We start from the raw sequence: 17,362 nt of genomic DNA on the forward strand, positions 1-17,362 counted from the left end.
ACCTCCTTTCCACCCATGTGACTGAACACTCCCTGAATCAAGTGAAACTTTGCAGTCCCCAGGAAACCTTTATTTCTTTCTGCTGCACCACAGTGAGAGGCAGCATCTCTTGGTCTCGCAGCTGTACTGACCATGGGAAGGAGCAAATCACACTTGGTCTTGCTAGCCTTTGTCTGCGGTGAGTCACATCTTCCATCATTTCTCAATAGAAAAGAGACAGACTATGCTGCTTTTCCTTCTTTGCAGTTATGAGAGGAGCTAATGGACAGAAAACTGGAAACAGTCTTGCAGCTAGCACTAAAGGTGATTTTAATGAAGTCCCACCAGAAAGAATTAACTATAACTGCATTTAATTGTAGCTGATGTAGACCTTATCTAATGTTTTCTCTTGTATTTTGCACTCTATGGTGACATGAACTCAGTGCGATCAAGTCAGCTCGAAAAATAGTATTAGAAGCAGGCTTATTTGTTTGCTTTCCCTTTGTTTGCTTTCAGCAGAACTGACTGAACATCTTGAGTGAGATAAGCAAAACAAAAACACATAAAGAAATGTCGCTTGTTTGTCTGTACTGCAAGATACAGGGTGTGAGGAAAGCAAGAGCAAGGCAGGGGCTCTGGAAAGTCTGGGACAGGCTAGGACTTATCTGACAACAAACTACATCAAAGTCACCATTTAATCTTTAGTGCTTGTCCCTGAAAATCTGTGGAGTGAACCTGATCAAGGATGTGTCCTAGCATGTAAAGTCACATGCACCTGCAGCTATACAAAATCTACTTGGCACAGGTGGACAGAGAGTAATTTAATCTGCATAATGGCTAAAGGTTTTACTTGCTGGTGGGGTGCTGCGTTTCTGTGGTGTGCTTCGCTATCTGCATGCACGGTTCACACCAGCAACAACCCTTGCCCCTCTCCTAGCTCTGCAATGGCAGTGCAATGAGCAGGGGAGCAGTGCAGGGACTTTACCACACAGAGCTCCAGCTGCATCTGCTCTGCTTTCTGACACTTGCCTCATAGCCACAGTCTGCTGAAGTGACCCCAAAATGTATGCAGACTTGGAGAAATAACTCAGTGGTCAGCAAGGATATCTTTGGCCAGGATGAACATTCTTGCTCAGTTGCTATTAATTCATTTTTGATAGTTCCTTTAGTAATTTGTTGTGATCTTTCATTAATGCCATGAACTCTTTCTATGCAGGTAGGGAATTAAAAAGAATCAGAGTTTAGGGGAGGAGAGTGTGAAGGATTAGAGGTATATGAAACTGCTCCTGTCTTTGATGTAAACGATATTAGAGAGAACCAAAGCCTCTCAGAAAATCTTGGTGCTTTTCCAGTTCCTCAAGAGCTCAAATCAAAGCCAGAACTGGCAAGAGTCTTTTCTGTAGGAGCTCAGTCAGGTTTTTGTGTCTGTAACTAGCACAAAATCTGTCACCCAAACAGGCATTTCTTCTGGGCAGCATATAGCAGAACAAACTGTGAGTGTGTGGTTAGGCAAGAAGGGTCAAAAATCCCCAGCAAGAGGTTCTTCCACCCACTGCGTTATGGGCTGGCAGGCTGAGACATTTTGCAGCCATATCAGCCACTTCCACCATAGTTCCTTTGAACAGATTAACTGTGCCTTTGCCAGTGTTGATTCTCACCAGAGAGTCAGCAGAGCTCAGCACTGCTCTTCTGCTCCCTTGTGAGGAGCTGTAGGACCCCATGAGGACTCCCCTTGGCCCCCTCTTCTCTGGGCTGGAAAAACCAAGTGACCTTATATACCTATCCCTCTAGACCCTTCGTCATCCTTGTAGTCCTCCTTTGGATGCTAGTTGATGGAGGGAAAACCTGAAACTTCCTCTGTCACAATGCATGGAAATATGGGCTCCAGGCCCGAATTAGGGATGGCAAATTTCTCAGAGAAAAAAGAAATGGAAGCTAACAGGAGGATGCAGAGCTGTAATTTCTTGTTGCTTTGTGGCCCCTTTTGATGGCCAAGATCATTGGGTTGGCAGAGAGCAATCTTTACTCATCCCTGGGAAGACTTTCTGAGATCAGTGGCCAAATGCGTTTTGAGATGACCCAAACAAGCAGGTTTGGTAGCATGAGCACAGCCCAACGGAGGGCCCAAAATGCTGGGGAGAGCTAAGCTGGCAGATACTGGCAAGACACCTGGAGAGCACGAGCCACAGGCCAACCCAGAGGTGCTTCTGTTTTACTCCTCAGTGACCCCACTGGGCTGAATATTTTTCTGATGAAATGACCTTCTGGGGAAAATGAAGTTCTGTTTAAAAGCTATGGACAACATCCAAGTGTTAGGGAAATGATGTTTCTTTCCATGCCCATAAATTTTTGTGTTACAGAGTCAGTAATCAAAACCAATCCGTTAAGTAAAAACTGAGAGGTACTGACTATTTTAGGCTTATATAAATTCAAGTATGAGTTATTTCACAAACACATATGGTTAAACAAAGAGTGAAAATGGCAGCTTCTTCTTTTCTGTTTCTATTGTTTTACTTGGATTAAATTACGTGTAGCTGGTAACAGCAACTGCTCTGGTTTTCCACTGATCTGATTGAAATGAGCATACAGAGAAGTTACCTGCTTCTCAGCTCTGGCAGCAGGTGTAGTAAAGGCAAGGAGAAAGAGAGAAAATGAACTAAAATATCATATTAATTACAGCACTTTTAGTTCCTTCTGATAAAATGTAATATCAGAGGGATCTGTCCTGTCATTTTTGTGACTTTTCAATTGTACAAACTTGTATTTTTTCTGATGGTAACAGCTACATTTGCAGTCAAGCATATTCAGTTTAGTTGGGAGGTGAAACACTAGGCAAGTTTAGGAATATGGAGCATATCCCTCCATTTCTCCTCTATCATAGCCATTGATAAGGGAAAACCAGACTTTTGGATTCTTTCTGTCTCCAGACTGGAGAATTCATCTCTGTCCTGCAGTAATTTAGTCCGTAAAGATTTAACTACATCTAAGGCCTCATGCACATCAAAGAATACATGTATGTCCATGACTTGTGGCTTTTAGCTTGATCTCGTCTTTATTGTGCCTTATTGCATACTCACAATCGAAGATTCAAGTTGAACAGTTGTGAACTTTCTCTCTTTTTACAACGTGCATTTTCTACCTTGTCTTCCCTTTCTTACTTAGATATAGGAACTACATCTTTTCCAATTTGCAAGGAATATATTTCTGTAAATGTTGTAAAATGCCAGTGTGATTTTCATGCTGTGACTATTTTTAGGTGCGGTTCAAAAAACCCCTGAAAGCTGTACCCTCAGATTTGTTTCTCACTGCCAAAAAAGCATTACTAAGAGGGTTCATCTTTCCCTGGGTATGTCCCACGAGGAAGAACTTCACAGTTCAGGCTGCCATATCTACGTCAGCACCATAAACAAATGCCCAGAATTTCTGTCTTCCAGACTATTCTGAATCATCATAAGACCACTACGTTTCCTCACCTCTTTCACATCCAAAAAAATGCTCTCTTTCCCCATGCTTTGTTTGTCAGTAACCAACTACCTCTTCACACGCTATACCCGGATTTCATTTTAACAGCAGCCCATAATGGAACAATTTGTCCCTGATACCTTGATAATTTACTCCCAGCAAATCTTGCTGTACTGTTGTCTGCAAGGGAACTCATGTATGGTGTAGGGATTGTGCAAGATCTGCTCTCACCTCTATTGCATCTGGTGTCTTCTTCAGCAGTCAAAGCAGCATGTGGGGAGTAAGGAGCCAATGTGCTGCCTCGGCAGTGGATGTATTCAGAGGTGTGAAGACTGGGGAAGCAGTGGGAAATTATGTCTGCTTGCACTCTCCTATCATGACTTTAAGCCAAAGGAAGAATAAAGTCTTAATAACAAAATGAGAGCAGTTATGTTGCAAATATCAGCAAGAATGTTAAATGCAGTGGTTTTAGACTACTGACTTTTCATTTCTTTGCAGCATTTTCTTCCTGCTGTGCTGAAGTGGCCCTGGGTGTCAGGCTGTCTCCACAAACCACGTCCTTCCACCATACCATTACTTCTGCTCTGCCACTTTCTGTTTATCATTCCCCACCCCACCAAAGCAGCACAGTTCCACCTAACACCACAGGCTCCATAAGCCATACAACTACTCTGCAGACAACAGACCAACACTGGGTAACAACAGCACCAGCCTCTCATATGACCACCCAGGCAGGAGCCAACACCAGCAAAGCACATGGCCAGACATCTTCCACAGCAGTAACCACAACTGCAGCAGACACAGCTGCAGCTGGCCAGGCTACAACCCAGGCAATGGAAACAGTTACACAAGCTGTGAAGAACGTGACTGTGCCCCCATACAACCAAATCACAACACATGTGGACACAGTTACAAACACAACCATAGAAAATACAACATCAAAGACGCAAACAACGACCACTGCCACAAATACTACAGCCACTACCAGCAGTACTGTAAAACCCACCACAAGCTCAACTAATCACACAACTTCTGGAAGTTCAACAGCCACAACCATGACCAATGCAACTACCACTCATCAGGGGACTCATACAACCATCCCATCTACTACAATGATGGTGAGACCCACTCTGGCACCACAGCCTTCTCCCATCCCCACTGGCACATACATCATTTCCAGCAGCAACAAGACCTGCATCAAAGCAGTGATGGGTTTGCAGCTGATGGCTCTAAGCACACAGAAGGTGAGGTGAAAGCACTATGAGGCTAAGCCTTATAGAGACTACTTCTTCACTTGCTGGAATATGTTCTATTCCTTTAAAAGCAATTTGCAGAAATGAAGTTGCATGATAAAAATAACTGGTTTGTTGCTAGTCTGAAGCCTTTTTTTTGTGCCAAAGCATTTCAACTGCTCTACTTTGGTTCATATAATGATGTCAGAGGGACATATAGGTACTTTCTTATTTCAGCAATATATCTGTGGTAGCAATATTTAGGAGGGCAGATTGGGCTCCAGTGTTTTTTGTGTTATTTCTCTTTCCCAGAATGGGAGATTAGTTAAAATCTGGAGTGACATCAGTGAAGGGTTTAAAATAGCAAGTTTCAATGAGGTAAATAAATAGTCAGCTCACAGACTTGTTTGGATTCAGAGATGAGTTGGCTCGATGCTGACAAGTGGAGCTTTTGGGACCATCAAGATGGCCAGTTGGATCAGCACAGGGGTTCTGGGAAGCTGCTACCCTCTCTTGGCATTGATCCATGGTGAATGATTTAGCAAAAGATATAAAAAACCCTGAAATTGTGATGATGGCCTTCCCAATAATGGTTTTGTAACCTCCATTTATATAGCCATTGGGCATTGGTCTGTTAATCCAACCACATAATTAAAACCCCAAACATATAAATCTGCTTGTTTCATATTAAGTTTTTCCCCTCCACTTCACAAATAGCTCCACAATGTCCTCATTTCTTCACAGAAGCAGATGAAGTACCTGACTGTCAGCCCCAACGCCACCCAGATATCTGGAAGCTGTGGGATGGTGCAGTCTGTGCTGAACATCACTTTCCCTGGAGGGTTTATAAGCTTTGTCTTTGTAAAGGTAATTGCATTTATTGGGAACAAGGGTTTAGGTCTGGGGAACGGGAACCCAGGCTGCCTCTGATCCACTTCCAGCCAAAACAGTGACGTGCAGCGTGCTGTGGAAAGAGGCATTTCATCCATCTCAGTGCTCGTTGTCCTGTCCTTCCCAAGGGGCTGGATTTATAGAACCTTGATTAATTCTGTCTAGGAGAGACCTGAGGCCACCTGGCCCAGTCCCCAGCTCAGAGCAGGGCTACTTTTAGTGTTTCATCCCATTTTGGCTATTGGAACTCTGAATTTTGAAGGGTTCATATGTGTAATAAAGGATAAGTACAGTGCCCTCAGATTCTTTGGCTAATATTCTGCCAAACTGGCAGCACAAAATATAGATTAGCCCTAAGCAAAATCTGCTACTCATATTTACAGTGGTAAAATCTAACTGGGGGGAAGGCAAGGTCTGCTGCTTGCACTGGAGCGGGACAGGGAATTGGGTGTGGGGTTGGAGCTACTGTGCTGAAGCAAGGTGTGTGTACTGGAAGCTCTGAGTCATGCTGTCAAGTTGTCCTTATGAAATATTGTCTATGAGACAACCTGGATGCATGTGGAATCAGTCATTTGCTTCCCATAAATGCTGCCCAGGCAAAAGTTGGATGTGGTTGTTAAATCCAAAGGGCAGCCTATGAAGGTGTATGTACCCAGAAGCTTTGTCCAGAGCCCAGAGGGCCTAATTTCTTCTGAGTTCTGATTAGACGATTCCAAACAACTGAACTGCAACAACAAAATTGTAGATAAGTGGCCTTAAAATGCACCAGTCCAGGAAAACTTACAAATATACACAGAAACTTGATCAAGAGATAGGCCTATGCTTTCCTAGTATGAAAGTTAGCGTTCGTTTTGATGTGAAGTGCATTGATACCACATTTCCAGCTCAAACCACATCACATGCAGACAGGTCTTCCGCATAACCTACCATGAGTATTGCTGATATATTATAACCACTGGAGAAAACTGCCAGAGGTCAGTCATGCTCCAGGAGGCAACAGCAAATCATATCACAGCTAAATACTTGATCGTTAATGCTTGGGAAAGATTTCAATCAATAATTGTCGTGATTTTTGTTGATGACTAAAAGACATCTAAAAGCTGCAAAGGAAAGTGCTGTTTTAGAACAAAGAATCAGTTCAGACCATGAGTGTTTGGTTTAAATGTATGCTTTCTGCAACAAGGGTAGCATTCTCTGTGTTATGAAGATCCTTAGAAAAAGTCCAGTGATTCGAGTACCCATAGAAGTACACAGCAGAGCTAAGGAGAGTGATGTGAACCTTTTGACCTCTCTTGTCCTGAAAAAGATGGTTATTGGCACAGCATTATGCAATCCACCCAAGATAAGTCTCAAGAGAGCAGCAGGGCACGGCTTAGCTTTCTTTGAAATGCAAGTTATTAAGAAATCATTTTGCTGCCGTTTCTGATGTGTTTGGCCTCTCCAGCTGCTGCAGTGCTGACTTTGAACCAGGAGTGCTATAGACATGGCACTTCTGATTTGCAGGGATGAAGGTGGATCTGGGCCAGGGGCTGTGGTGTGGCCGCAGGGAGGTGAGAAGCTCTGTATTCACTGCTGCCAGGTGCCTTTGGCAAAGAACTTGACAAAGGGAGGTTTCATAACCAACCCACAATACATGAAGTAGGAACAGGCATTTATCCTGAGCAAAGTCAATAACTCTGTCCAAACAGAAGGTAATGCTGCTGCCAAAAAAAAAAAAAAAAAAAAAAAAAAAAGTGTTATTTGACCCATTTATGTCTTTAAGAAGAATAATGCTGAGAACCACTTTATTTCTTAAACTTCTTTCACAATCTATCCTACCAGCATTAAAACTGCAGGATGTTAAAGGTGAACGCCCAAAAGACATTCATGTTTGCTACAACTTACCCACCTGCTGCAGTCACCAATCCCTATGTGCTCCGAGCTGGAATTAAAACCAATAACGGGGAAGCTACATAGAGACTCACAGCATACTCCAGCACTGATAGGAGTGAAAAGCCCCTGGGGTTTTCTGTCATGCTTTGGCAGCCCTGGGAAGGAGAGTGTTTAGGTTGCACCAGGGTTTTGGAGCACGGGTAGGCAACGTCCAGCTGGAAATTTTGTTTTGAGCTGTAGTACCAGGTGCTTTCCATGTCGGCAGTCTATAGGCATATGAAATAAAGCCAGGCAGCACCAACAGTGTAGAATATAACAGTTATTTCTTCCCTATGTAGACAACCGAGGTTGCTGTTTCCTCATTTTGAGTGACTTGCTGTTGATAGACGAAGTAGAAAACGAGCAGTACCTCTGCGAAGGGCTCCTGTCTCTGCTGGTTGCTGCCCTCTTCTGGTTCAAAGCAATAATGAACACAGAAGCATGGCTGCTTTCTGCCATTTGCTCACATAAAGGCCATTGATGCATAAACTGCACTGCAGTGCTGGGAGTGCTGGGTACTTTAAAATCTATCAGCATAGGTTCTGCAAGCAGTCAGCCTGCAGGTCAGCAGGGATCAATTCACTGCAGGATTACCAATGCAAGCATTGCTGAGACTCTCAATGAAAGCAAAGCAGGTGGATAAAAATAAAACTGTCTTACCACACACCTTATGCAGTATATAACGTTTGCTTAACCCCCTCCTATTTTTGGTTACCAGAAATGTCTAGCTTGAGCAATGTGTGCAAAAGCACATCTGCATGTCTGGTTTCACCACACTGAGCAAAAAAGGCAATACATCCAGGCAAGTTGGTTCTTAGGTCTTCAAGGTGATGCTTTGGAAACTTTTGGGAACTTTTTTTTGCAAGCATTTTGCTGTGCTGAACTTTATTTTTTCCTACAAATGTAGGGATGTGGTAGGAATAAAGATTTATCATCTTTTGCAGAAAGATCCAACATACTATGTCAGTACAATTGAGGCTGAATTACAGTTACCATCTGAAGGTCAGTGCTCTTATGTTTAATGTTCACTGTGTTAAATTCCTATCAAACTATTCTGGGTGTGGGATAGACTTTCACATCTTTAAAACTCTGAATGTTGCAAATGATGTATTTGTTAGGCTTTCAATATGTCATTCAGCTAAATGTCATGGCAAGAAAAGGGAAAAGAGGTGACCAAGCTGTAGTTTCAGTATTTTTTTTTTAATTTTCCTTTTACCTTCAGAAGCTCTCCCTTTGCTTTCACCACTCATTCAGAATAAAATTGAAGATCCAAAATGTCAAAATATCAGAGTTTCCCTGGGTGTTGCCAAATGCAAATTGCAGCAAACATGAGCTGATCAGCCTAATCTTCAGTTTTAAAGTTTTCACACGCTCTGTCAGTCCTCCACGGTGGTGCCGGTGAGAGACATTGCGTTTCCAGCCTGTTGTTACTGCCCCTCTGCCACATGTTGCTGTTGTCCACCAGCAGCACTGTTGCACTGAACAACCCTGCATCTTTTTCAGACTCAAGCTTGGCTGAGTCATCCACTGGTAATTAAAGCACTCATTTAAAGCACAGACAAAATTAACTGATACAGTACAGGGAAAACATCTGTGCTTTTGTAACAACTGTGACACTGCTACTGAACCTCCATTTTATCCCAGGAAGATTCTGGTTATGCAGCGTTATTTTGGATGCCCATTTATCACTATCTCTGTCTTTATGACCTCCAGGTATACTTTATTACGTAGCCATTCGCCAGCAGCATTTTACAGCAAAGCTGGGGAATTCCTATAAGTGTGCCAGCAAGCAAACCTTTGGCTTGGAGAGAACCTACCAGCTAGTCATTGTGAACATGCAGCTGCAGGCCTTTGATATTGTTGATAACCAGTTTGGAAGAGGTAAGTAATGTGGGAATATTTTCCACCCTTCTGAGATCTAATTGTCAGCAATCCAGTAGACTGAGGTATCTCCTGCTGCATTTTAACCATACAAGCTTCTTCCCAGATACTGTATCCTGCCTGCTGCTGTAGTTTCACTCTTTTCCCACTCATTTTCAACACTGTGCTAATACCCATGGCAAAGCATCTTTCCCTCCTGAATTTAATAACTTCCATTTCCCATTTTCGTTAAAAATGTTCAGCTGGACAGCCACCATTTTTTTTCTCTCCACTCTTTTTTCCCGGGTGAGGAGTGCTCACCACCACCTCACTGCCTTTTTCCAGCCCCTAATACATAATACAGTTCAGTTCAAAGTCACTGCCCTCAATATCTTTAGCTATTTTGAAAAGCTCTTGACAACCCATGACATGCCATTGCTGCAGCAGTGAAACTGCCAATTAGTAAGGGGTATTTGGCAATGCAGGATGATACTTGCAGAGCAGATGTATCTAGAAATGATGAAATGTGCACCTGAGGAGGAGCACAACTGGCACACTCACTAGTTTCAGAATTAAATACGATGGTTATTTGTCTGGGTTTTGAGTATACACAACCATGTAGCTTAGCACTACGTGCTCCAAAGACAGAGACAGACCAGTACTGACACTCCTGGTCCCTGAATTGCCCATGCTGGGAGAATGTACTGGGGATCCTCACAGCTTCTTCCCTATGCCCATGCCTGAGTTTCCTTCTACAGGGAAATGAGGCATTGCCATCCATGTTTCTTGTCAGGATGCAGCCAGGAACTGTGTGGGGTGTGGGGCCCAGGACTGCTGCGTGACCTTGGAAATCCCCATGTCTCACACTATGGGTACTCTGTTCACTGCCTTACTTTTAGGGGGTTCGTGAAAAATCCTACACAGAAGAGAGATGGTCTCAGCGATACCCTCAGTTCTCCTTCAAACAGTACATGTTTCTGGGACTTCCATTCAGGGTATTTCCATACAGGAACTCATGTGGGCAGATGACTTTTATCAGCAATCCAGCCCGCTACATGCACTAATAAAACGTTCCCTTCTTCTGCCATCTGACTTTCTGAATGCTTACAGAATATTGCTTCTGCATTATTCTTAATTTAGATCTGTCTTTTGACTTAGTTTGGCTCTATCTGACTTGTTCTTCTTTTGTTAGTTAAAAATGTTGGTTTCTTTTTCTAGAAGGAATATAATGGGAAACTACATTTGGAGCTGTTTTAAGACATGGAAGTTTTTTTTATAAACTTTCTTTAGGTTCTTAAAAGCCCCATGAGAATCCAGTCTGTGCTCTCAGGCTTCTGAAGACTTTTGAACAGAACAGAGCTGAGCTGGAACAACTCATAGGACCCCATCTGGTCTCACATTCCCATTTGAATGTGTACAATGAATTAGTTCAGATATGGCTTTTGGTGGCCTCACCTAAGCAGAGACAGCTTAGAAATACTCTCTCTTTTCAGGGACAGGCTAACCTCTGCTAGCCAATGCCACGTACAGAATTAAACTAGTTTTGCTCTTAATCAGAGGGCTGAGAAAGCAGATACCATCCCTGAAATAATTCTCCAGTGGCCATGAAATAGTTATGAAGCTGTTACTTACATCTGCTGTGTATAAAGATTTTGAAAGACTAAATTCCCAGCAAAGGAATAGTTCTATAAAGTAAGCACATCACCAGCCTCCTCCCTGTTGGTTGCTTGGAACTGATGTTTTCACTTCTGTTTATCCAGATTTGCATAAAAGGGGAAGACAAAGAAAGCAATAACGATCATTGATTTCAAGATCCTTATAATTTTGTATAGGTTGCAGCAGTGTTAGATCAACATCTTGGCCTGTTTGATTCTGAAAAGCTGTAAAAATGTCTTCTGAACTTCATTTCCTTTTTACTGGGCAGAAACAATTAGACACCACATAGCAATAGCTTTCATCCATCCAAGATGTGTCATGCTCATTATTTTCAAACTTGCACATTGTAGCATCATGCTCCACATCTGCTATGAGCAAGAAAGCCTCCTACTGTGTATGTACCCATCTTGGCGGTGTAACAATTACTGTGGGCATGAAAAGTTCACTCTCCAGAGAAGCACGTAGTTGTTTTCTTGGGATAAGTCTCATCAGAGATAAAAATGTTAAGTATAGCTCAGAATAAAAAGAAAAGTCTTGAGAACTTGTATTTGTTTTTGCTTGTATTTGCTGACTTTCTAGAATATGGATGCATAGTCTAGAAATACGGTGTTCTACTCTAATGCATTATCTGATCTCTTTTTATTTTCAGAAGAAGAATGTTTTCTTGATAAAAGTACAAAGGCAGTTCCCGTCGCCGTGGGCCTGAGTATCCTGGGACTGCTGGTCATTGTGTTTGTCACATTTCTGATTTCCAGAAGAAAGCCCTACAGAGGGTACGAACGCATCTGAGGTGCTCCTGTACTTCCAAAGAAGAGAAATCATGGGAGTTTTTGCTTTCAGCTGGCAGCCTTGCTGCTCTGGAGCCATATTTTTAAGTGAAATGACACCATGTGTTTAAAGCTAATGCATGTTTCGGGAAGCAATTTCTGTAAGGTGGGAAGGAAATGATTCATACCATCTATTTTAGGCTATTCTTAGCTACTTATTTAGATGGGGGTTCAGAGGATCAAAGTTAGAAGCCTAAATCTTTTACATTATCAAAAAAAGAGGCAATTCGGACCACCCAAGTCAGACTCTTAAAGCAAGCAGCATCATTATCCCCCATAAAATCCATCAGATTTTTCTAAAAAACATTAAGAAAAATCAATTTCTTCAAGATGGCATTCATATTTATTAGGAGAGTTGAGTCCAGTAATATGACCTTCAAGTGAGTAGAGCAGAGGTCCACAGCGACAGGCAGCCCTATTAAATCACAGCAAGTCCTATGGGAGCACTGTTTTTTTGCTGAAGATTTGGGGCAAGCATAAAAATGACTTCAACTGATAAGCAAGTTCCCTTTGGTCCTTTTAAACACCAGGCTTACATTTAGTAACTTCTTATTGTTTCCTACCAAGTCTTTTGGAGGGACACAGTGGTCACTCCTGGTGATGCTACTGTCACTCTGGAGGCAGTATTTTTATTAATTTTCTACCTACCAGTGACTCTGTATGCAGATAAGATGACTCAGCAGGGTCACACAGGGTCTGCCTGAGCAATGTATGCAAAAATTTCCACTCATCACTGCCTGTCTCAGCCTCTCCACAGTGATGTCTGAACTTCCTGCCAATAATTCTTGAGCTGCAGCCTCACAAGACATGGCATATGAGAGCAGTCTGATGTTACTAAGTTTATCCTGCACTATTACTGTTAGCTGCACCATTCAGCAGCTGATGACAGGCAGCTGAAATGTCTGTGCAGAACTGGGCGGGCATTTAGAGTAACTCCACTCATCTACACAAGGCCAAGACATCCTATTTACCAACTGGTAAGATGCTCAAGATGCAGCATCCCTTTGCCATATGTTTGCAGTACGAGGTGGAGAAAGCTGACATGAGGCTCTAAAAGCACTGTGGTAAGTGGGCCGGTGCTAAGGATGCTACTGTGATAGATAGGGACTGGGATGAAATTGCTGGATAAATTCATGGAGCCTATAATTTCATAGTCTTAAAAGAGCTTATGCATCACCTGCTTCCTTTACAGACATGGACCTGTTATAGCATTCACCACTGAACTATGTAACTGTCACCTCACTGGGATGACAGTATGGTGATCTCTCTCTTAATGTGGGAAGATACCACAGTAACTGAAAACGATGGAGATTAAGTAGCCAGCACTGTGGCAAACCTACAAAAGGTCCTTGAGTAAATGGAAATCCACTGAAGCTGTCTGCTTAAGGTGTCTGTGGGAACTGAAAGCCTGCACAGGCCTCGGATAAACTCTGCCCCAAAGTGATTGCTATCCACCACACTTGCAGCTGAGCAGCTGGATTTTCATATGGAGATACTTTAGAGTTGCTTTAAACCACAGCATTTGCAACACTTTGTAGTGTGCTTCCTGCTAAGCAAATGTGAAGGCGTGTAAGCGGTAATTGCTTTTGAGAGTAATTAAGTTCAGCAAATTTTCTTAGTTGAAACAAGGAAAATCTCCTCGTCACAAAAGGTTTACAAAGATAAACATATGCACAAATGTGAGTACACACACCGCAAACAACTCTGCTCACTGCAGGAAGCTACATGAAATTGATAAGAATTATATGTAAAAACATTTATCGAAGAGAGAACAATATTACATAAGAGCTCATTTTCCCCTTAGGGTTTAGGGCAGCAGCTTCATGTTACCAGTAAATATTTTGCCTGGATAGGGCTTAGGAATGGCAGCAATTAAACAAAAGAAAGCCTGAAGTTATCTGCAAAAATTCCTTGCTGTTAGCTTTATTTGGAAATAAACATAATACAAATGCTGGAAGATGATTTGATTCCCGTTAAGTAATGGCCCAAATGCTGAGCAGTTATGAATGGCAGTGGATTTTCACTGAGTAAAACTGACATCAGTACCTTGTGAGTCCAATTTGCCTGCACTATCTTTTAAAAATAGTTCTGATATTTTACCAGTGTGTAACCATCGAGTTCAGTTACTTAAATCCTTCCATTCTGTGAATTTCTAGAAGATCCTGATCCGTGCCCAGCAGGAAACACCACCATTCCATAATGCCATAACATGTGGCTATGGAAGTAATTCTCATTTTCCAGAAATGTTCCAGTTTAGTTTGAATGAACTCATAACCAAGAAAGGTAAAGACAGTTTTGAAGCACTTTTGCACTTGGAGAAGCCAAAGACAGAACCAGCTGTGAGCAAGGGAGGCAGCTGACTATAGCTATAAGGTAAAGCAGCATGCGGTTACAATCACTTCAATGCTCCATTATTACAATGTTTGTTTTGTAAAAAGCTCCAGCAGTGATAATATTAGCAAACTTTATTAAGCTCATTTTCCCCGTCCCACCTTTTCCTGTTGTTAGTGGCCATGCAGCCCACTGATGTTGTTCAGGCCCTAGCTCTCAGGGTGCTCTTGCTGTTCATGGTTCATCTCACATGAAACTCTGATGGTTAATGAGAGACCTGGGTGGTGGCAGCAAGTCCTTGTGTGTGAGAACTGCGGCTGTGGAAAGGTCTGTGGAGCTGTGAGCCTGCTGCTTGTGTTTCTTTTCAAGAAAACCATTGGTACAAAGTAAAATGTCTGCGCTGCCCGTCTGGGCTGGGAGTGAAGCTGTGGGTTATTGCTGAGTTATTTGTGACGTGTTTGTGTTTAGAAAGCAGGATTTTTTTTTAATACTATATTAAAGCAGAGCCCCTTTTCTTTCTTTCTTTCTTTTTTTTCTTTTTTTTTTAACTGTGTAATGCTTAAGGTGTCCAGAAGGAAACAGTAAATCTGTGGAAGTGCTTCCAATTGAAAATGAGCCCATGCCTGCAATACTGATGCTACTGTCCCAGACTGTTATATGTGGACATTTTAGTAACAACTGTTGCCTAGAAATCTCAGCTCCACACATGATCTGACCCAAAGCCAATCCAAGTGGTGGTCAGCAGGCATCTTTCCCACCCAAAACTAAGTCCTATTTCACGTGGCCTTTGGATTTTTGGGTTGTTTGATCTGTATGGTTTATTACTTTAATTAAATATAAGAACATAGGATTTTCTTGTTATGTTCTATACTGGAAAAGCTCTTTATATTAATATTCAGTCTTTTAACATTTGCTATCAAAACAAGGCTTGAAAATTGTTCTTAATGATGATTGATAATTCTGTGTTTAATCTTGTCACACCCTCCAGCATCTTTACCAATGATGCACAGTTAATGCTTTTCTCTCACCTCATTTTATCATTGGAACGAATCAAACTATTCACACTGAACAGTGTTTAGATTAACATTTAACTGATTAATTCCTATGCTATTTACTGCCATTATTTGTTTGCTGTTTTTTGGAAGCTGCATATAGTCTTCTCTGGGCTTGCGCTAAGTGGCAAAGGCAAAACAGTTGGAAATGATGATGACGTGCTGCCATTTACTTGCAAGAAGAGTGAAGAACACAGTGAAGCAGAAGTTAGGAGGTGAGCACATCCCTGTAGCTCCCTGGTGCTCTGCTGCGCCAGACCAAGTTAGACACCAGGGTATCCCATGAATATACGATGTCATACTTAGCCATATACCCAAGGAGTTTATAAAGAAACATTTAATTTCTTTCAATCCTTTGTTGTTCTCTGACAGTCAAAAAAAAAAAAAGTCCAAATTAAAGAACAGCTGTTAGTTCTGGTTGAACAGAAGCAGGGAGATGTAGATTAGCTTCTTAAGTGTATGCAGTTGGTTTGCTTGATCACTTTTAGCTTGCTCTAATGAATGGTTGCTAAAGATTACTTTGTCATGAAAAAGAATATATGCCCTTTATTTTTCAATTATTGGTGTTTCTATAATAAAGATTGTATTTAGTCATTAAGGTGTGCATTGCTGTGCAATTGTTTTCTCTTGGGTGCTGTTTCACCTAAACAGTTTAAAATACAAACACAGTCTGTAACAATCAGACAGGGTTGTGTCTTGGTTGTGTCTCAGACAGGGCTTGGGACAGAAGCCACAGTCACAGATATACTGATGTCCTCACTGTAACTGACGGTGATGTTTTTCTCCAGCCTGGGCATTTCGTCTGACATTTCCATCTTTGTTTCATCAGCACTTAGGGAGAAAAAAAAAGATTAAAAAAAGAGTATTGAAAATAGTATGAGGTTTTCTGTTCATCTCCCCATGACTTCCTCGAGTTTCTTCTTTATGTCTACTTCTGTTTCCTGTTTGTCCAATAAAACACAGACCATAACTCACAGCAGATGCAATGGATGTTTGTTACTTTGTACTTAAACCGCTTTCACAGATAATAATCTTAGGAATTATGATGAGATTCTTTGGAGGAGAATGCATCTTTCAGTGTGCAGTTATGGAAAATACAGGAAATAATAGCTTGGAAAATCCCAGATGTAAACTCCAGAATTCAACAGTTTCTATGTCACTCAAAGGGATTCCCGAAGGAACTTGACTTTGCTGTGATTCTGCTGTTTCTCACATCAACACACAATAGCCAGCTTAAAATAGCATAACCATAAGGCAACTGTGTGTGGTAAAGTGCTCAATAGAAGGGGACACACAAAAGTTCTTCAGATTTATCTTCAAAGGTTTTCCAGTGAAATGTGAAACCATGCTTGGCCAACTAGTGCAGCCAGGCCCCATCTGGGGTGCAGGCTCCTGCAGCATCTCACTGCTGGGAGGCTGCATGACTGGCTCAGAGGGAAATGGGATCCCACCTTCCCTGTGGGGATAAGGCTCAGAAGGGGCTGTTTGAGTCTCACGTGTCATATTGCTTCATGGCTAAAGAAGCTAAGATAGGAGAACTGCAGGAAGCAGATGTGGTAAAGATAGGAGGAGAAAAACCTATCTGCGACTAGCAGCTGATTCAGGATCCTGCTAGAGAAGTGCCAATGAGGGCACCAGAAAGAAAGTAACTTCCCCCTATTATAAGATACCATAATAAAGACTGCTGGATGTCCCAGATTTTTTGTTCTTTCTTGACAAGGATTTGTGGCACGTAGAGGAATAATCAGTAATTTTTCTTTTTAAGGAATAAATAAACCTGTAAGTCACACCATGGACCGCCCTAGAAGCACACAGCTTTAGAGTTCACTGAAGAAGTGTTTTTGCATCGCAGTGTCTAGGAGAGAAAGGAAATACTTTTAAAAGGCATCAATTCAAAGAAAATAACAAGGGTGAGTAGAGAAAGATTTCTGTGAAGTTGCATCACTGGTAATATGACAGGATGCTTAAAGAGTACATGGGTGGGCAAAGGACAAACTGAGCTCACCTCTCTGTTGCTCATGATAAGAAAGATCTGAATCAAGCTTTTATCTGCAACATCCTCCCCAGGGAGACCAAGGCAGGCAGGGCAGGGAATTGTGGGCACAGCTGAAGCTCTGAGCATCTGGGCTTTCGCAGCTAGCCACAAAACATCAGATAAGCT

The 17,362-nt window shown here is 42.0% G+C and overlaps 1 protein-coding gene across 1 annotated transcript; it reads left to right on the forward strand.

Annotated features, from left to right (window-relative positions):
* Positions 1-11: 11 nt before the first annotated feature.
* Positions 12-15,799, forward strand: LAMP3 (lysosomal associated membrane protein 3). Its single transcript, NM_001146132.2, has 6 exons — positions 12-178; positions 3,940-4,685; positions 5,418-5,540; positions 8,420-8,477; positions 9,189-9,356; positions 11,641-15,799. The coding sequence occupies exons 1-6, from the start codon at positions 133-135 to the stop codon at positions 11,778-11,780; spliced, it is 1,281 nt and encodes a 426-aa protein (NP_001139604.2). The 5' UTR covers positions 12-132; the 3' UTR covers positions 11,781-15,799.
* Positions 15,800-17,362: the final 1,563 nt, after the last annotated feature.

The sequence above is a fragment of the Gallus gallus genome, chromosome 9 (assembly GCF_016699485.2).
Source record: "Gallus gallus isolate bGalGal1 chromosome 9, bGalGal1.mat.broiler.GRCg7b, whole genome shotgun sequence".
Lineage (NCBI taxonomy): Eukaryota > Metazoa > Chordata > Aves > Galliformes > Phasianidae > Gallus > Gallus gallus.

Coding starts and splice junctions, on each gene's coding strand:
- LAMP3 (NM_001146132.2), top strand. CDS start 133: ATGGGAAGGAGCAAATCACACTTGGTCTTGCTAGCCTTTGTCTGCG. Junction 5,541..8,419: donor TAAGCTTTGTCTTTGTAAAG/GTAATTGCATTT, acceptor CATCTTTTGCAG/AAAGATCCAACATACTATGT. Junction 9,357..11,640: donor TGATAACCAGTTTGGAAGAG/GTAAGTAATGTG, acceptor TTTTATTTTCAG/AAGAAGAATGTTTTCTTGAT.